The sequence below is a fragment of the Anthonomus grandis genome, chromosome 7 (assembly GCF_022605725.1).
Source record: "Anthonomus grandis grandis chromosome 7, icAntGran1.3, whole genome shotgun sequence".
Lineage (NCBI taxonomy): Eukaryota > Metazoa > Arthropoda > Insecta > Coleoptera > Curculionidae > Anthonomus > Anthonomus grandis.
In genome coordinates this window covers 3470029-3490176 of record NC_065552.1, presented here as the reverse complement: position 1 = coordinate 3490176, position 20148 = coordinate 3470029, and the positions used below count along the sequence as shown (strand labels likewise).

The 20148-nt window shown below is 33.0% G+C and overlaps 1 protein-coding gene and 1 long non-coding RNA gene across 5 annotated transcripts in view; one reads left to right on the top strand and one right to left on the bottom strand.

Annotated features, from left to right (window-relative positions):
* LOC126738144 (tyrosine-protein kinase Btk29A) overlaps nucleotides 1-20148 on the top strand; it is a 70442-nt gene that overhangs the window by 11992 nt on the left and 38302 nt on the right. For 2 of the 4 annotated variants that reach the window (XR_007661234.1, XM_050443319.1), the window contains exons 4-5: nucleotides 17374-17590; nucleotides 19341-19406. Coding sequence is in view for 3 of the 4 variants with exons in the window: in XM_050443319.1 (XP_050299276.1) it covers nucleotides 17374-17590; nucleotides 19341-19406 (283 nt within the window). In the remaining variant the exon portion in view is untranslated. Of the gene's footprint in view, nucleotides 1-4438; nucleotides 5395-14733; nucleotides 14947-17373; nucleotides 17591-19340; nucleotides 19407-20148 lie in introns of those variants that run through there. The other 2 variants (XM_050443321.1, XM_050443320.1) reach the window with 2 other exon arrangements.
* Nucleotides 1357-2845, bottom strand: LOC126738145 (uncharacterized). The gene is made up of 3 exons (XR_007661235.1): nucleotides 2730-2845; nucleotides 2563-2668; nucleotides 1357-2482 (listed from the first exon to the last, which is right to left on the bottom strand). It is a non-coding gene; the product is annotated as an uncharacterized LOC126738145 (long non-coding RNA).

Sequence of the window (20148 nt, the reverse complement as noted above, 5' to 3'; positions counted from 1 at the left end):
CCCAGATCACTCTGGCTAACACAACATTATTTCCTCTATAGTCAAAATTGATTGGCAACAGTTTTCTAGAAAATGAGAGAATAGAGCATTTATTAACATTTAAATATAGTCTATTGACATTGCACCAATTCTCTATTTTATTAAGATTTACCTGAAGGAATTCGCAATCGTCTTCAGTATCTATTTTTTGTGAACAATTTTATATCATCCGCAAACAGTTGCAACTCTGACAAGACAGTAATTTGGCAAGATCATTTATAAACAATAAAAAGAGAAGCGGGCCTAAATTAGATCCTTGCGGAACTCCCGAGCGCACTTCATATATAGGAGACTTAAAGCCTTCATATTCAACAAACTGTTCATAAGATTTTATTAAAGCAACTAAAGCCTTAGAAAAACCAAAAAATTTCAGCTTATGAAGAAGTACAAAGTGGTCAATTTGGTCAAAAGCTTTGCAGAAATCAAGGTATATTACATCAACCTGTCCTCTATTATCCAAATGCTGACACAAATACTCATTTAGGCAAGTACGAGACTCCCCTTTGTATTTAAGATTTTAGGGGTGTATGTCACCCTGTCCAAGGGGTTGCAGATAAGGGTGGGATAATATGCTTGTTTGGTTCCTCTTTCGTTTTATAGAAACTCTTTTGGGCGTTTTTTTATTCCAGTTTTTCGTTCCTAATATATGGTTTTATTTAGTTTTTCGTTCCTAATATATGGCCATTTCAAGTTTTTAAATTGTCACCCTGTATGTGATACTTTATTATATTTTATTGAGAAAGGGAACTTGCTTTTTAGTTAAAATCACTATTTAATAGTTTGTGTCGATCTACTGTGTATCGCAATTAGGTGGTTCGCCCTTGTATATTTTTTATTTTTTTGTTCTTTTTTTGTGACAATGGTTCGAAAATTGCTTTAAATGATACCACTTACAATACTTTTCTGTTTATTTTGGTAGAAAATAACATTTGAAGAACAACATTCTTGCGTGTTCTTGATATCTATATTCTTACAAAATTAATACCCACATCATGCTTTTTTTTTAATATTTGACTTTTAATCTAGGTAAAAAAATAAAAACTATAAGTTGGCATACAATGTTATCTTTGACTGTTCACAATTTTTTTTTCATACCTACCTACCTACCTACTTGCTTGACTCCATTGCTATACCTTCTTCTTATTTTAATATCCAATTCAAATAGATACTTTGAATAAGAGTTTTTAAGGTACATTTTTTCGATTTGGTATAATTGTAAAATGTGATGATAATAAAAATAAAGACCAATAACACATAAATCAAACAAAACAAGACATTTATTACAAAATATACAAAGTTGGCTACATATTAAAAAAAACTTATACAATCGTATATTCTTTTAGGAAAATATTTCTAACATGCATATTTCTATTTTTGCGAGGATCTACAAGCTCAGGTAAATAACATATCGAATAGAATATAGTTAATTTCTTTTTCATGTTTTCGCAGAATACATCGTTTTTTAAAATAATTTCCTTCTTAATGCCTAAAGGTGTCCAAACTGCAAAGCAGCAGTAGGATCTCCCAGTTACCAACAATTGGCCTTGTATTTAGTAAAACCATTTGTGGTTTTTATTAATTTCTCCGTTTTTCTTCCAAAATGATATTTTTCTTTGCATTATCGCATCTTCAGGGGTGAGATTTTTAGCACTAAAGGGGCATTTGATTTCAACAATCCCCTTCTTCCCAATAAGGCCATCGGGAGTCGCTGCCAAGAATGAAATATTTTCGCTTACAAATAAGCCGCTTGGTAATATCTTCTCATTAATTAATGTTTCTAAAACATTGATTGCCCGTTTTTCATTTTGTTTGCCCCACTCAATGCTAGCAGAATGAATTGTTTTTGGGTACAGAAGTTGTTCCATGAGCTTTTTTGTATCGCCGTTGCTTCTGGCACTAAATTTAGAGCAAATTGCATAGTAATTTGATGCCGTAAGACGCTTTCTTCGCTCTAAGTGCCACAAATCAGATTGGCTCTGTTCCTTTGTGAGCTCTTCAATTAATTTGATATCTTCTGCATTTTTTTTAATACTATCTAGAAAATCTTCTTTTTCTTTTTGCAACTCCTCAGGTGTTAGATCAGGCTTTTGACATTGATCACCGTAACTGCTATCAAGTCCAGACTTCTCTTTGGTTTGAAATAATCTTTTCCGTTTAATATATTTTTTCTTTAATTCCCTGTTTTTAACTAAGCCAATCGGGCTTTTATGATTAAGGAATTTTTTAATCGTGTATATAGGCTTTTTAGTATTATGAGAAATTACAGAAGCTAAACAGCGAGCCTGATATGATCCTCGTTGGCAATAATTAATGCATTTTCCACCAATAAATTTTGCAATGATTGAGTTAAATTGCTTCGATACATTATTGTCAACATCTTGTATTAAGCTCACGCTATTTCTTGAAAGATAGCTGACAAAGCTATATAATTTGTCGTATAGGTCTGAAACAACAAAAAATTATAAATATTTATAAGGCAGTCATAAACCGTAATTCTTTACACTTTGGGCTTTTAGAACCTACCTGTAATTTTTAAGTCTGATAATATGCTACCACTGGGTTTATATTGCTCATGACAGAAATATCCCAATTCTGCACAAAGTTTGTGTTCTCCAAAAACGTGGCTATACTGATCATGATTAAAATAATAAGAAACATAAGGTAAAACATTGCTCAGTGAAAACTCTCACCTTTGTAATTTGTCAGGTTTGATAGTTCAATAAAGGCACTAACCACAGCACTAAAGAAAAGTTACGGGAGAACAAGTGGACACTGCTCCACGACTGTTTTCGAGTAAAGTTACCATCGAACTGAATTCTAAAAAGGATCATATTAGAAATATCCCTTAAAAGAATTCTGGTAAACATCTGTCATCGCCTATGTTTTTTGAGAACTTGTAAATACCAACATTCGCACACATTATAACTTTCTCCGAAGTGACCTTTTTACCCGCATAAGTACTAGTAAGTGCTATTTCTGTTTATTTTGTTATCTCCGAAAACCTCTTAAAACCATAAAACTTAAATACTCTCACGGATCGTCCTTATCTTTACATGTCAGCCCTTAACATTTCGATCGGTTATCGTTTCCTTTTTTATTAATTTTTGATGATCGACAAAAACCAGATAAAATATAATAAGTAAAAAATTCACGTCTTACATATGTAACCACCAAAATAAAATGCAAAAAATTATCGCAACGAAACCACACGGCTACATCCCGGAACTATCACGCACTAAACAAAAAAAAAACCCAAAATGCATATATAATAGCAATATTAGGTAGTAATGCAGGTATATAATTATACTTGCATAACCTGCACCAAATTTATGTAGGCCAACCCTGAAATTACATCGGATCCCGCCGTAAGAGGATGACTGAAATTTTATCAACCGTTCTAAAATAGACATTTATTACTACCGCGTCTCTCACCGCTGCCCCTCAGCTGTGTGGCTAGAAGATAGGTAGCGGAGCCTTAAACTAAAATTTGGGATAATTTCTATGTGGTCTAGACGCTTTAAGAGACACAGTAGCACACCTTCAAAAAAAATTCAGTAGACATCATCTCTGCGCAATCTAAAGGCCTAAAAACTACCTGGAAAAGCAGGATAAATGTCAATAATTTACAAGCAGAAAAACATTCGTTAATTTTTTAACACAGATCCTCGGACTACAAATAACAGATTTGCCCAGGCTGCATCGGCTCCTCCCTCTTACCGTCTCACTCTAAGGCCCTATAATTTAACGCTCTCTTATTACAAATACAATATTTAGAATTTTCCCAAACTTCTCCCGATTTTATTGTATTAAAAGCCATAAATAAAAAAACGCACCACTCTCAATTCCAAGATATCAAGAAAAATTAGCTAAACCAGACCCTATATAACAATTCGAGGCGACCGTATATTAAAACGATGCGGGCACAACATTATAATATAAAATAGATAATGGACGACCATACACCGGATGTACTATAATATAAGAGTCGTTTTTTTATTTATTTATTTTTTTTTGGTGTGCACCTAGTTCCATTGTTACGGCGAGTTTACATACAATGACGCTCTCGGTTACGATGACTTCAGTCGAATTTCGATGGGTCGACCGATAAACGGGCCTCGGGTATTATAATAACGCGTGTTGCATTTTAATCGGTTATTTCAATTTCCCTTTTTATTATTATCGGTATGGACACCTGGTTGTTTGATATTTTATTGAGTTTAACAACGTTTCGGCATTAAGTCTATGCCTGTGTATTTTCAGCGATATAGGAGTCTTGGCAGTGTCCAAGTAGAAGTTATTACATTTGATGATGGTACAGATTATGGCCGAAATATCCATAGTTCTATATTCACCTTCTTATATAAAAATTGGCAAAAAATCAATCAATTTGTGATGCTGTGGATTTTGTGTTTTTACCTTTTATAAAAGTGTATGACCAGCATCTGTGGGATAATGGATGAATTTTTCGAGTTAAAAAAAATCAACGTGTTGTTTTCTGTGTCCCAGAGGATAAAATCAAAACACAATAGGTCCGGGGATACTAGGAACTATTGCCTAACTGTAACCACATAATAAATTTTCATTTAAAGATACATTTCCCTATCGTCTTTCTCATTCTCTAATTCTTCATGTTCCAGCCATTTCAGTAATGATAGTTACTATTAGTAAAGCAAATAATTTTGATGAGCCGAGGTTCTGCAATGATCTAGAATGATCACAGTTTGACAAAATTCAGTTCTTCTGTCATTTTTAAGTTCTTGAAGAATCAGCATTTTATAGGGATGAAATTTATGTCCTAATTTAAGTTATACTTTTCTGTCTGGGCCCTTTAATTTCCAATGCTTTATCTTTTTTTTATTTGCGACTGTTTGTACCTGCTTCTCGAAATTTACAGATGAAAAGCACTACTAATGCATTAAGATCGGCAACGGTTCGAAAAATCACCATAAAACACCCCGTATGTGGACGGTATTATCAAAACGGTCTATTCTCCCGATAACAACACCTACGCAATATTTTTTACGATTTGATTACGGGGTTTATTACTTAATAAATTCACATACAGTATTGACGTATCATGCCATTTATCAGTCAATAATACTAAATGTTTAAAAAAACACACATACACAATATTCTCTCTCTGATATTGTTTTGACTATATGCTGGAATTACGTGGGTGACTTTACGATTTCTGTGAAACCGACTGTTAAAAAGTTTTTTTTTTTTTTAAATTGCGTTATGGTTTTACGTGTGAACCGCCGATGAGTTTTTTTGGGGGCATGAAGTTTATGTGCCGCACGTTGTTTTGGAGGTCCAAGAAGATCGTGGTGAACGGTGAGGGAGTTTCTGGGATATGTAAGTCAGATTTAGTACTACTACTCACTAAGAAGACAACGGATTAAAGTACTGTAGCGTTTTTATCGTTCATTAGATTTATTTACACACTTACTTACACTAAACACGATCATTTAGGACTACTAAAAATATTTATCTTCACCGTATTCATTTGCTACTATTTGGGTCCGATTTAAATATCGCGCCAATATTACGAACTGTAAAACTGATGCGGCTCCCTATATACTCGGCAGAACACTGTCTACACAGATATGGAGAAATGTGTGTTGCCTAATGATCAGGGAGAAATTCCGTTGACAGCTCTATTGACGTTGTTGACAAGGACGGGGGCGATTAAATTGGGTGACGTGTAGCGAGAAATTTAAACCTGATGTATTGCGCGATATTTGAATTTGATATTATTCGCAGAAGTTGATGCGTTAACTGAAGAGTGATGCGAGATATATGTTTTAAATAGACTTTTATTAATTTATTTTGAAATTTTCAATCAGTTCAAAAATGCCCACATTTTATTAAAATCGTTGATTTTGAATTTTAAAGTTGCAAAAGAGAAATATAAGTTAATATTGCCTATCTCAGACATCCTTTATAATATTCTTTCAGAATTAACACATGAACTAAAATATTTGATTTAAATTTAGTTCTCATGAAATTGTTTTTTTAGGACAATTAAGATATTTAGATATAGATGCTTACCAGTAATTATAAGTTAGCACTGGGAGCAAATTTTAAATAAAAAAAAAACAAGACTAATTTATCTTTTAAATATTATAATGTAAGATGAATTGAAACAAATTTAACATAAAAATAGTTACACAACGTTCTAAATTAAATAGGTACTCTAAAAAAGGTTAAATAAGTTTTGGACTTTCAGAAAAAATTTGCTGATTTTTTTTAATTTCTATAAGTGTTAAAAACATTAAATAAAAAATATGTAACAAGCACATCTAGAAAAAATATGATTCTAAAAAGATCAAAAAACATCTATACAATCATAACAAAATAATATGGAAAACAAAATATAAACTCTTATCACAAAAACTGTATCTATTTCTTAAAATAAATCTGTATTCTCATTTAAAAAAAATCAATTAATAATGACTAGATATACAAAAAATACATACATATGTAGAAATTAATATACGGGTTACGCCAAAATACAATAGACATTTTGATAGTAAATGTCCTAGGTAATTCAGCGTTCTAGCTAGGTAATTCATTTTAAAAATGTTTCAAAAATAAGATATTACCCACTGTAAAATATGATTATCATTGTGTATTGTCAGTATTAAATGAGGATATTCAAGATTTTTTTTTTCGAAAGCATTATAGATTATCCAACATTTAAATATTGCAGTTATGGTTCTGAAGCCAACGTTTGATTTCTACCTCTTAAATATTTAGAAATTTTTAGCAAGTTATTAGTCATTAGAAAGTGTTAGCTAGAGCAATTTGTTTTAAAATGTCACGCTGGCTACAAAAATAGAGGTCCTTAAAAATATATTCATAAACTAACCAGCACTCTTCCTCTAAATCGAATAGATGACCATGAATATTTTAAAATTTGTATAACTTAAGGTGTACTTAGGTATTAAGTCGATTTGGGAAGTCAGATTTTTGAGAAGGATATCGATTATTTATATACAGTATTGGCCATAGAAGTTGGAACTTTTAAAAATTTAAAATTTTTTTTTAGAAGTTTTAAATTTATATTTTATTTTTGTACATCCAATCAATAAACATATTTATAAGTAAACAAAAAAGCATAAAAGATGTATTTTACAGGCAGTCTTTGACACACCAGTGTGCAAGTGGGCCCTTTTTATTTATTTTATTTTGTGTTACCGTGGGAAAAGGCAAGGCCTATTCCAGCGACATTCGCCAAAGAATTTTAGATTTTTACAATCAGGGTGTTAGGCAGCGTAATATTGCTCAAAGACTAAACGTTCCTAAGAACACCGTGTCACGGATAATTAAGAAATATCGTATATTTGGAAATGTGGTACCAGGTAAAAGCACTGGAAGATCTAAAGCCACGACTGCCCGTGTAGATAGGCAAATTTTAAATATTTCCCAGAATGACCCATTTTTGTCATCCTCCAAAATTTTACAAAAATTAAATCAAGATGAGCCTTCCAATATGTCTGCAAGAACGGTATGAGTACGGTATTGTGTTCTAGTGGACTTAACAGCTACAAAACCTTTGCTGCGGAAGAAAAATGTCAAGTTACACCTACAATTTACGAATCTAAGTTCAATCTGTTTTCCAGTGATGGAATACTTTATGTATATGACGACCGAAAGGTGAAAGACTGAAGAAAATGTTTATCCGACCTACGGTTAAACATGGAGGTGGTAATGTGATAGTATGGGGATGCTTTTCTTGGTATGGTACTGGGCCAATACATAAAATTGTGGGGAAAATGGATCGATTTATGTATCGGGATATTTTGCGAAATATAATGGAGCCTTACACATTTGAGTCTATGCCAGTAAATTTTGTATTCCAGCATGATAACGATCCAAAACATTCGTCAAAATTGGTAAAAGAATGGTTGGACCAAGAAAAGATCACAGTTTTAAAGTGGCCGACCCAGAGTCCAGACTTAAACCCGATTGAAAATTTATGGGAACATCTGAATCGCGAAATTTTGAACATCTGGAAAAGTCAAAAATGCTGATGAACTATTTCATAAGCTTGTTGAAGCCTGGGCTCACATTGACAGACAAATAATTGAAAATTTGATTGAATCAATACCCAGAAGAATGCAGGCAGTAATTAATGCTAAGAGTTACCATACCAAATACTAATTATAATATTATGGTTTCAATAAGTTATGTTTTATGTCGTTTTTGAATAAAAATCATTTAGTTCCAAGTATTTTGTCCAGCTTTTTTTAAATTTTTATTCCGAACTGCTACTGGTGCTGAATTTTTGTCAACATTTAAATTAATTAACACTAGTTTTTCGTGTACAACTTTATAAAAGAAAATAAAATGCTAATTAAAAGGCACACAAAATATAATAAATTTTCAAAAGTTCCAACTATTATGGCCAATACTGTATATATATATTTATATTATTTATATATATCTATCTAGATTTGTCATTTTTTTCCTTAACTGAACAAATAGGGGTTGTGTTTTTACTTCATGTGAATATACATTTTTATATCTCAATTTTTTCAGAATATAGCCAGCCATGTATGTAGCATACTTATGTTCTAACAAAATTCCCTCCTCATGTGGATCTTCAAAGATACATATCTGATTATTGGTACATAGAATTATCAGCACAGAAACTTGCTGATTATTTTTGTAGAAAATCCCCTAAATTACCCAGAGATTGCCAAAAGTTATCTTCACAATTAGAGATTTTTGAAATAGGTGAACCTAATTGATTTATCAACAATTTCTTAAATGCAAACAGGTTGTATTTGAATTGCATATACCACATTGCCTAATTCGCCCAACTCAATTCAATGCATCAATTTCAATTGGGTCTTGATTTAGGTTTCTTAAATACAGGTATCTTAGACCCATACTACTGTTTTTAAACTGTGAACTATTGAGTGAGTCATAAAGTTTGTCAATCATATGACAACATTCAGCAGTGTAAATTGCTGCCATTGACTGACTGAGTTGACAAGCAGCTACATTAACTTCCATGACTAAAAAAACTCTTCATAAATTATTGAAATATTGTTGTTTGAGCTTGTGAAGACACTTATATGTTCTCATGGTATTATCTAATTCAAATGCTCAATGGATATATATATAGTGGCATATTTCCCCTTTACAAATTGAATCCTATTTTTTATGAAAAAAAGGTAGTAGTGATACACTGTAAATTTATGACAAAATGATAGGGATGATCACAGATATTTGTGCACATTTTTACACCAATAAATTGAAATCTTTCATACAAAATAAAATGTATAATACACTTCAAAATTATTACAAAAATACTTGAAATTGTCCTGTCCTCTACTCTGTGTAGTTGCACGATGATTTGATGTCTGCATGATTGTAGAATAATTTATCAACCCATAATACCGGAAAATCACAAAAAAAAAATGCAAAAAGTTATAAAGTTAGTGAAAAACTTTATATTAGAGCAAAATCATGAGGTTTGGCTTGTTTTCCACCTAAATGGAACATACGTCAATTAAATTGTCATATTTGATGTACGTCAAAAATTAGCGAATTATTGAACCGTGGTAGAATATTCCACCCCGCCACAAACTTAATAAATATACCTGGACTGCCAATTCAATGAAAAGTAAATGAACCACTTATAGTGGGCCGTCATTTTGCGTGATTGTGTCCTTTCGATGTTGGTCACTCTGACAAATTTCAGTTGTGCCAATTGTAGGGAAACAAAACAATGAAAGTTTTTAAGAGGTTATGTTTACAAAAATACAAAATAGAAAGTTACATATAGGTAAGAATTTCGTTAAAATTTATAAAAGAAAGTAATCCTCACCTAAAATGAGACAAAGTTTCAATTGACTTGAGATAGATGCATGCACTTTAAAATATTTGTTTTATTATTCTGATAATCTTGAATCTTATAAATCCTAATACCATGAAAATGATGATCTTCATTTAAATTTTTGCTTGTATTTACTTAAGAAGTTCAGTTAAAAACAGTTTTATTTTCTTTCTATTTTTACTATTACGAGTTTTACTTTCCTTCCAAGTATACAGCGTTTTTCGACATTAATAGGTACAACCATCTATAAAAATCAGAATATAGATGATTTTATGAGGGTTTGTAATGAGCAACGATTTATATAGTAAAAATATATTATTCTATCATAAGCAACACGGACAGACAAATTCACAATAATTCGGTTTTGAGAAACAGTGAACCAAATACCTTTAAATAAAGATGCTGATACATTATTCACGTATTAAATGAGGAGGAAGCTATATCGCCTGTTCCAGACGATATATCCAAGCGTCGTTTACCAATCGCCAAAAACTAGGCAATCCGCCATACACACACGTCAAACGTCAGAGTCGTCAACTTCATTACCGTTATTCAAGATATTTTTTGGTGTCAACACTAAAAATGTTCAGAGTGACCAACATAAAAATTACACAACCATTATAAAAATGGCGGCCACCAGAAAGTATGGTGGCCATATGCATTAGCAGTCCAGGTATAATTATTAAGTTCCTGCACATTTCCGCGTCATCCTTCACGCAGTCAACACGTGGTCGTTCTATTCCTTTCCTATCCTTCGGATTCCTTTCCTAAACCCTTTCCTACCCCTTGCCGTTGGATATAACGTGCCTTTAAAAAGTAAATTTAGTGAAAGTATCAAGCCCACTTCCGCGTTATCCTGCACCCAGTCAACACGTGGTCGTTCTTTCCTTTCCTATTCTGTGGAACCCTTTCCTGCCCTTGCCCTTTGCCAGTGGTAGCTGAATCTATTCATGCCGGTAGCCAGGCCGGATGCATCGTAGGGGAGGCGTCACCGTGCATTTCAGTATTAAAAATTGTGATGAAGTATCGATTCGGGGAACAGGGTACATACCCGACAGTTTTCCCGAATCTCCAAATCGTGCTGGCAGATTGCCTCGTAGCAGAAGCCATTAAAACCACAAACCAAACCAAACCTAAGTTAGTGCACCCCGCCCTATTCAACCTTCATACCCTTGCTAGGTTACCATTTATTTCAGCTAATTACTTTCTTTATGTTCCAAACAATTGAAATAAATGTATAGATTTATCAACATGGTCTAAGTAATTTTCTTTTAATTTTTAAATGTCCCCATTTCAAGTTAAAAAACTGGAATCTCTTACCGTTCAGGCAGTTAAACTGACTTATATGTAGAAGTTAATTTCCAGGCAGTCGACCTGAATTTTTACAATTTTTTTTTAAGATATAATTTTATTTTTGGCTTCTTTAGTCAATTTTAAAAAAAAATAAATTTCCTTAGTAAAGTCCAGTGCAACGATATATTAGAATGGTCACCCGTCAAAATACCAGCATTTTACTTCTCAAACAATGTAAATAGAAGGTGGATGACATTGTTTGGCAGGTGGAATGCTGGTGTTTTGACGGGTGATCATTCTAATATATCGTTGCACTGGACTTTAGAACACTCCTCACTACTACTACTTATTTCTATCTTAACTTTCTGGAAGCAATAAAAACAAGTACTTTTGTTTGATCAGTTGGGACCAGTTAAAATTTTCCTTAATTTTGATCAGTAGAAAGTTTTTTAAATACAATTCAAGTCGAAAAATCCATTGAAGATTGTTGAGCAGTTGCTCCGACAACGCTACTCACCGCGTTATATGTCTTACAAGCTTTGAGTCTACGGTTTTTGGGGTATCATGCTTCACAGAACCATGATGTGATAAGAGCTCCGCTCGAATTTAAGTATACTTTAATATATAATAATATGACTGCAGTTTTACTGAAATCAGACCTATAGGAATAAAGTTTTAATAGTCACTTGACCTTAAAACTCAATATTTTAAAAATTTGATACAAACCAACAATTATTTCATAAATAAACTCCAAATACCAAATTTGAATAAAATTGGACCCATAGGAAAAAAGTTCTGATTGTCACGTGACTATAAAACTCAATATTTGAAAACTTTGTTAAAAATCAATAATTATTTCCTAAATCAACCCCAGATACCAAATATCAATCAAATCGGACCCATAGGAAAAAAGTTTTAGTTGTCACGTAACCCTAATACTCAATATTTCAAAAATTTTCAAAAAATTAATTATTATACCCTAAACCAAATCCAAATACCAATTTTATTTAAACCGGGCAAATACCAAAAAAGTAAAAAAAAAAATTACCACATAAAATAATAATACCCATTAAATCCCGATTAGATTTTTTTTTTAATTTTTAGGACCCACTGTGTTGTAATTTTTGTCTAGCAAAATGCCTTGTATAGACACTGTGTCGCATGAATATTATAATGGTGATGCACGGAAGATGCTAAAACGTCAAAACGTTGCCGAATTATCACGGCTAAAAGAATACGATTTGGTAAAAGATATGCACATATTCGGATTCTCCAGAGTCTCTTGAATAATTCCGTACTAATTTCAGGCAGTTCTGAGCTATTTTAAGCATTTTATCAATGAAATTAGGAAGCAAGTCCGAGCCGATTCATCCACGTTGACGTCATGTTGTCAAAATCGACCATTTTCAGACGATGATTTCGGGTATAAAAAAAGGTTTTTGCCTTATGATTTGTACATGGAAAAATAGTATAAAGCCTTAGGAACAGTTTAACATCAATTCTGGACCGATTCCAATCGGTTTTAGTAGTTAAATTTCGATTATAAAAAGGGTCTTATTTTAGGTGGAAACGGGCGAAAATAGCCGTTTTCGTTGCCATGGAGATGCGCACTACTTGTTGAGCGCTAGACCATATTATTATTATACCCTGTGAGCTCGGCCCGGGGGGGTAACAATATTCAGCTGACCGATTTCTTGAGACTTTTTATGGAAAATTGCATTTTCTTGGAAAATGGTGATATTTGAAACAAAACGGTATTTAGTGGATTATAGCCAGATAAATTCCGCGTGTTTGAGGGCAAAAATGGTCTTCGTATGTGGCATAGCCATTGCGGTATTACGCGTCAAAGTCAAAAAATAGTGTAGAGCAAAAACTGCTCTACGTAGACGATTGTAGAGTGTGCCAAAAAATTGGTTTTAAAAGGTTCTTTAAATGCTCCAATTGAATGAAATCTCTAAGTGCCCCCACTAAAAAGTTATAAAATAATATTTGAAGAAAAAAAGCGTAAAAAAGGGTATTTTCAAATGAACACTGCTCACTCTATATAAATGATAGCGTTAAACTTAATACACCATTTTATTCGGAAAGGATGCAGGTTTAATTAATCCAAATGAATTTTTTTTTAATTTTTTACTATAAAAATTTTACAAAGAAAAAAATAAAAAAAGTAAATTTTTTAAGGTTTTTTTATTTTTCGCCCAAAAAAAAACATTTTTTTTTAAAGAGTCCTTAATAAAAATTGTAGTTCTCGATGAGGCGCACATATCTTCTGTGAGTCATTATTTTCGCAAAGAAACCGTTTAACCGTCAGAGGGGTTAAAATATCACAATGTCTAAAACTTTGAGCGTTAAAAAAAAATACTTCCCGTGTGCTGAGAATAACCAAAAACTATACAGATAAGGTCCTCATTAACTCTAATCGATCTGTTAAATTTCATAATATTCAAGAAACCGTTGCGACCTGTATCGAATTCCCTTGACCAAAATCGAAGAAAAATTTTTTTTTGACTTTGAAGGCGTCCTAGTCCTAAATAAAAAAACAAATGAAAATTTGAAAATAATCAAATTAAAGCCTCATATTTCTAGATTATAAAAAGGTAAACATCGCTTCTCTAACCCAAATACAAACAAAGTTATAAACACTTTTGTTCGACCGGTCCGAATTTTGTGCGAAAACTCCACTGTGGGAAAGCCCCATAATAAGAGCTACGCTCTTATAATAACCCTTAAAAATCCATTTGTAGTGCAACTACTAATAATAATAATAATAATATGTCTTTATTAAAAAAAAGCAATATTAATCTTACAACATTACTTAATACTACATTGCCAAAGAAGGCGAAGATTAGCTTAAAGCTACTCTTTAACTCTGAACCTTCCTAACATTCAGAGTTTAAATGGTCATGTTCATGTCAATTTCATAGCGGCATGTTCAAGATATTGTATCTAATATTTCGAGTGTGAACCTGGTTTCTTGGTATTAACTTTTTAAAAAGATTTCAGGACTTTGACTAACAGATAATCGATAAAGAAAAGTAGAAGTGAAGAATTTGAATAGATAAGGTAGCGGTAACCACCTCAACTGAAATATAGCCACTACGAGTTTTTTCCTAGTTTTAAAATTTTAAATGTGTTTATTGGCATAAAGCATACGCATGCGTAAATAACTCTGCAGAAGAGTATTAACATGTTCCTTAAACCTTAAAGAATTGTCTATTTTAAGTCCCAGAACCTTCACAGTATCAGAGAACAAAATAGTTTCGTTATCCAATTGAATGTGAACAGTTAGTTCTGGTCATTTGTCTGCAATAGTAAGTCTTCCACTAAAACCGACCCCGTTAACGCATTTACTTTTAAATCTATCATCCATAGCTGCACACCCTGTATCTTATTAGACATACCCACCTACCTACCTGCCGATCACCTTTCTTCATATCGAAACCTGTTGCGCTTATAACGGTGAAACAAGTTCCCCCTCGCTCGCTCTTTACTATTACAAACCATAAACCTTTTATGCTTCTTCTTCGTCGTCTTGGTGGGTTTCTGGTGCGCCTGTCAGTCTTTACCCGACCGACAGCCATGTTTGATGGCTGCCGCCGCGGACCGTGACTGCTTAGCTCCTGCTACTACTACTAATACTACTGCTGACGTAGTTTACAACAAGGACGATTTTCAACTGTTTTCGGTGCTAACAAAACTCGGAAAATCGGTGAAAATGCAATTCGAGACTTTGGTGAATGTTTTCAGGAGTGTCACCGGAACTGGTAGGTTTCCCCCCTTCATATATTCAATCAAAGAAAAAAAAAATTGTGTCTCGATATGAAGAAAAAGTGGGTACCTGCGGAAAAGTGAAGGTTTAATGCTGTTTTAAGGTCGTCCGAGATTGGAATGAAATTAATTATTGTCGTTTTGTTTTACGGTTGCTTATCGGAAAGATGGTATTTAAAGAAGAATGGGTTAATCGAGATCCCTTTATGGTGCTCGGCTTAAGGTCAATACTTATAGTCGTAAGTAAGCTTACTGATGATCATTGGAATTGATTTGCAATGGTTTGTCGCATATGGTCCGCCTGCATTATAAGAATAATATGCGGAAAGCAGGGGTACTGAGGTGTTGGAAAGAACTTTCAACTCCTAGAAAGAATAATGAATGAACTTAACTTTATTCCCTAACTGCCTGGACAAAAAAAATTGTGTGTTTTTTGTTAAAAACCAAGGCATAACTAATTGTTTACTTCTCAGCTATTTAAGTTCCTAAAAAACAGATTTTAAACATCATTTTAAGAGACCATCTTGATTAACTTCTCATTGACCAATTTAATCAGCATTATACAGGGTCGTCGAAAATTTAATTAAATAATATTTTTCATTCACTAAAATGGTGTTAAAATAACTTTAATTTAATATAATATATTCCTATATATCTAAATAGCCGCGTTTTAGAAATAAATATTTATTTTCATAAAAATTGATAATCTTTCACATTTTTATTTTGTAACTTACTTAGTTAGCCAATGACAGCGACATATTAAGTTAAAATATAAAAATTGTGTTTTAAATTGAAGAGAAATAGTCGATAGTTCCAGTCGAGTCGTAAATTAAGGTAAAATAAAAATTCTAAAATGTCACTCCACTTGTTTACTAAACATAATTCTGTTTTATGATCCTCAACATGTTTCGGACACGGCGGTGTTTATCATCAGGGAATAAAAAGTTTAGAATTGGTACAAGTTACACACACACCAGGTTCGAGTTGGGTTGAGATAACTGGCCGACGAGATCGCCAGATCTGACACTCCTTGATTTTCATTTATGGGGTATTATAAGGGAAAAGGTGTACGTAACACCAGTAAACAGTAAAGAATACGTTTTTTTTATCCATTGGTTGTAAATCTAAATAGCATGTTTTAAATTTTCTACATGTTCTTGCAATTATTTGAGCACATGTCTATGGAAAATAAATAGCCCCATCAAAACATCATTTGAATAGTTAATAATATTGTTCCTTTCTTTAAATTAAGTTTATTATAAAAGATATCACTATCATTTATTAAAGTCCTTCTGAATCCAACGAGGTCATCTCTAATTTCCTTAGTCTTTGTCGAATCTTGTTATAACCCGGTGTTTTCGTGCTGTGGGTGATCTGAATAAGCTACTGGTTTATTTAGTTCGAATTCGAAAAAAGTAAATTTTTGTTGAAAAAATTCGTTACGGGAGGTATACCCGAAAAATTGCAAACTTTGGAGGTCTTTTTTCTCTGCTTCTATTTGGAATATTAGGAAAATTCCAACGGTTTTGACTTAGTTTCGTCCTTCTGAATCCAACGAGACCATCTTTAAGGTCGTAGCTCTCATATTAGACGAAATCTCGCATTTTTAGGACTTATTTTTGGGTTGAAAAACGAGGTCAAAAAATTACTTTTTCCCAATTTTCAACGTGCTCTAATTCCGTTAGTTTTGGTAGGATCTTGTTATGACTTAGTGTTTTTGTGATGTAGGTGATCTGAATAAGCCGCTGGCATAGTTAGTTCAAATTCAAAAAAAAAAAAAAAACTTTTGTTGAAAAAATTCGATACGTTGTAAGTATAACCGAAAAATGAAAAATCCGAAACTTTGGAGGTACGATATCTCTGCTTCCATTTATGTGTGTTATTTTTAGGACACACTGTACTGTAACTTTGTTTTCAACAAAAAAAGAGCGGAAGTTAAAATACTAATCGACGGATCCGAGGTTTTTTTGTGTATTAACTACTGAAGTTACAGACTCACATTGTATATTTCATTAAATTATGTATAATTAGTTACTTATGTAACGCCGATATTCCTTCCTCATCCCTCTCAACACTTTATGCTTAAATTAATTTAATTTCATCCTAATTAGTAAAAGTAGGTGGGGGTACTATAGGTAGCCTGTTGAATGCTTAATTTTTAACTTATAGCTCTCTCATTAATGTAGAGAAAACTGATAAATTATTATTACTTTCTAAACTGCCTTATTATCATTTAAATAAACTTGCAACAGCCTCAAACGATCACACATTTGTTTAGTTTTTCCTCAATAATTGCTCGTAAGACTTTCTTTGTATTACGTATTTTTTGCATACAGTTATCCAACTTACTCTTTTTCAATTGCTTGAAATCTGTGTTTTAAATTTTGATGTATTACTACAACCAGATTTTTAAATATTCGTAGGCGCCCAATCCAGCCCCATCATGCCGGGAGGTGGCCCCCCGGGCACTCCCTCCTCCACCCCCAAAGACAAACAAACTGTCCCCAAACGGAAAGTGGTGGTGGCCCTCTACAACTACAAAGCGGTCGAAGCGGAGGACCTCAGTCTCGAGAAGAATATGGAGTACGAGGTGATCGACGATAGTCAGGAACACTGGTGGAAAGTCCGGGATTCTAAAGGGTAAGACAATCAATCACCACCACTAAGAGTATCACAAATCACACAACAAGGATATGTATTACGAATAATAGATTTTAGGCAAATAGATCGGGGACGTTTCGGCCATTTAGAATTTGAAAGGTTTATAGTGTGTCATATTAAGATAGTGCTATTCTAAACGGCACCCAGGAGGTGTAGTATATGTATGTATAATTGATCTTTTAATATATAATCATACTGTATTTAGAATTAGCAAGTTGTATAAGTAAGTTAGCCACTTTTTACCATCCTCATCCAAAAGCGAATTATACCAACAAATTGCATCAATAAGCTGCTTTGTGAGAAGCTCTGAACCATTCATTAAGCTAGCTGCTGTTTTTAGATCATATTTTTCCCCCATTTATGCCTGTATCAGTTTTAGATAGTTGTATTTAATTTTAAAATATCAGCTTCTATCTCTGTTATTAATTTTGAGTCACGCTAACCTGAATTAAAATTTTCTCTACATATTCCTAACTCTGACCTTAATTTACTTAACTTAACTAGCTTACTTGTAACACTTTCTTTTCCTCCTTTCAAAACTGTCTTTGCTCAAATTTCGATTAAATACATTAACTTCCTCTATTGACCTCTATTGAGTATTGGAATTCCTGGGACATTCTCTTCCTTCCATATCTAATGCATAATAAAGATCCAACTCCAAGGCCCTAAACTTGCTCCCTACTTCTTTCTATTTCTGCTCTAATTTTCCTTTCCATTGCCTTTTTGCACTTTCCAAAACAGAAAATAAGAATTGTCGCCATAGCCATAACCAAAGCTAAAATTGAAAGAATTTCTCTTATGGATTCAAAGGAAGACGAAGATGTCTGGCCTCCGCTATTGCCAGCCTGGGCTATGATAACTTCTTCTTTGGATGCTTGTGGCCCCGAAGTCAAAAGCAGCCAAGATAGGGTGATAAAGTTAATGTAATATTTTTGAATTTTGACCATAAATTAGGCTCTGGCCAGAGCGAAACACGTGTTATCAATCCGTTGTGTGTTTTCTTCTTTCTTTTAGACAAAACTCAAGAACCGTACAATATTTTTCATACAAAGAGAGAATCCCTTATACGGTCCAAAATAACAGTCAAATTTTCATAAAATGTTTGGGAAATTATTCAATCACATTACTTCCTTAAAAACTTTTAAAGTCGAGACCCATGAACATCCAAGAATGTTATTAATTCCGTACCTAAACGTTCTCAATGTTTTTGAAATGTAATCCATGAGTTTCTAGGCACATTCTGGAAACGTTAATATTCCTTTTAATCTCAGTGAGTCACTGCTACTGACGCAAGCAATAATTAAAAAAAAAATAATTAGAAAGCGCCAGTATTGTCGCGAATTTTTTTTACAACGATACAAGTAACATTGTTACAATCAATTTTAGTCGCATTCCGACGTTTTATAATTGTCACGCTTACGGTAATTAAAATTAATAATTAAATCCTGTTGCTGCTGCTTACATCATAACAATGGAATTATTTGGTGACTTAATTACATATAAACCAGTCAATATGAGAACGTAACGTAAATGCTTTCTATTAAAAAATATCTGGTTTTTTTTTCAATCTCTCAATCGTCATGACACAATGAAGATCCAACATGGCGTGAAACAAAACCGCCTTGTCTATGAAAGGAAACCGATAATTAACGGTCTGTTATATTAAGGGAAAAAAAACACCCGAAAGCCATTTCCGTTATATGTTATATTTTTTTCATTTCGTTTTCAGAAATATCGGCTTCATTCCGAGCAACTATGTCAAGGAGAAGGAGCTGATTGGGCTCCAACAGTACGAGTAAGTACCTTTTTTATTATTGTATAAGTGTGTATAAGTTGCTTAGAATAATGCATTTTTAATCATAGATTTTGAGGATGTTTCCGTTGTGTTTATTGTTTAACCTCGTTTAAGCAGAAAATCGGATTCTGTGAACTTTGACAGTTCTTGACTCTTAAGGAGTGTAACAACGGTGGCTTAAAGCAAACCAGTTTAATAAAAGTCTTTATTACTTGGTGGCAAAAGAAAGCCAGTGGAAAACCCTTAGGTAAAACAGGGATGGAATTAGTAGATCATTATCCTAGGAAGGAAGGACCTAACGGTTGGAAATTGTTAGAAAAACACATTTTACCTACAAATGGAAATGGCTCGTAGCGTCCCTTTGAGATTGAAATTTGAGCCCCAGTGACGAAAATTTCAAGACCATTCCAGATAGATAGATAATGGTTTATGGTTTATTACAATATCGCAGTTTTTACGTCGAGTCTCCAACTTTTCAATGTTCAGCAATCTATACATTTCACTGTAATTAATATCAATACAAGGAATATTAAGCTTGTAAGCAATGTATCTTATGAATTTATGTTGACACATTATATATTTAGCATAATAAGGTGACCATATACATGAATTCGACTCAAGTTGACTGCGAACCAATGAAAAATACAGAAGTTTGATGGAATCAATATTGCTGAAATCATGAGTGTGCCTCTTAATAAAACCCAACATTTTGTAAGCCTTATTACATAGGTTTTCAATATTT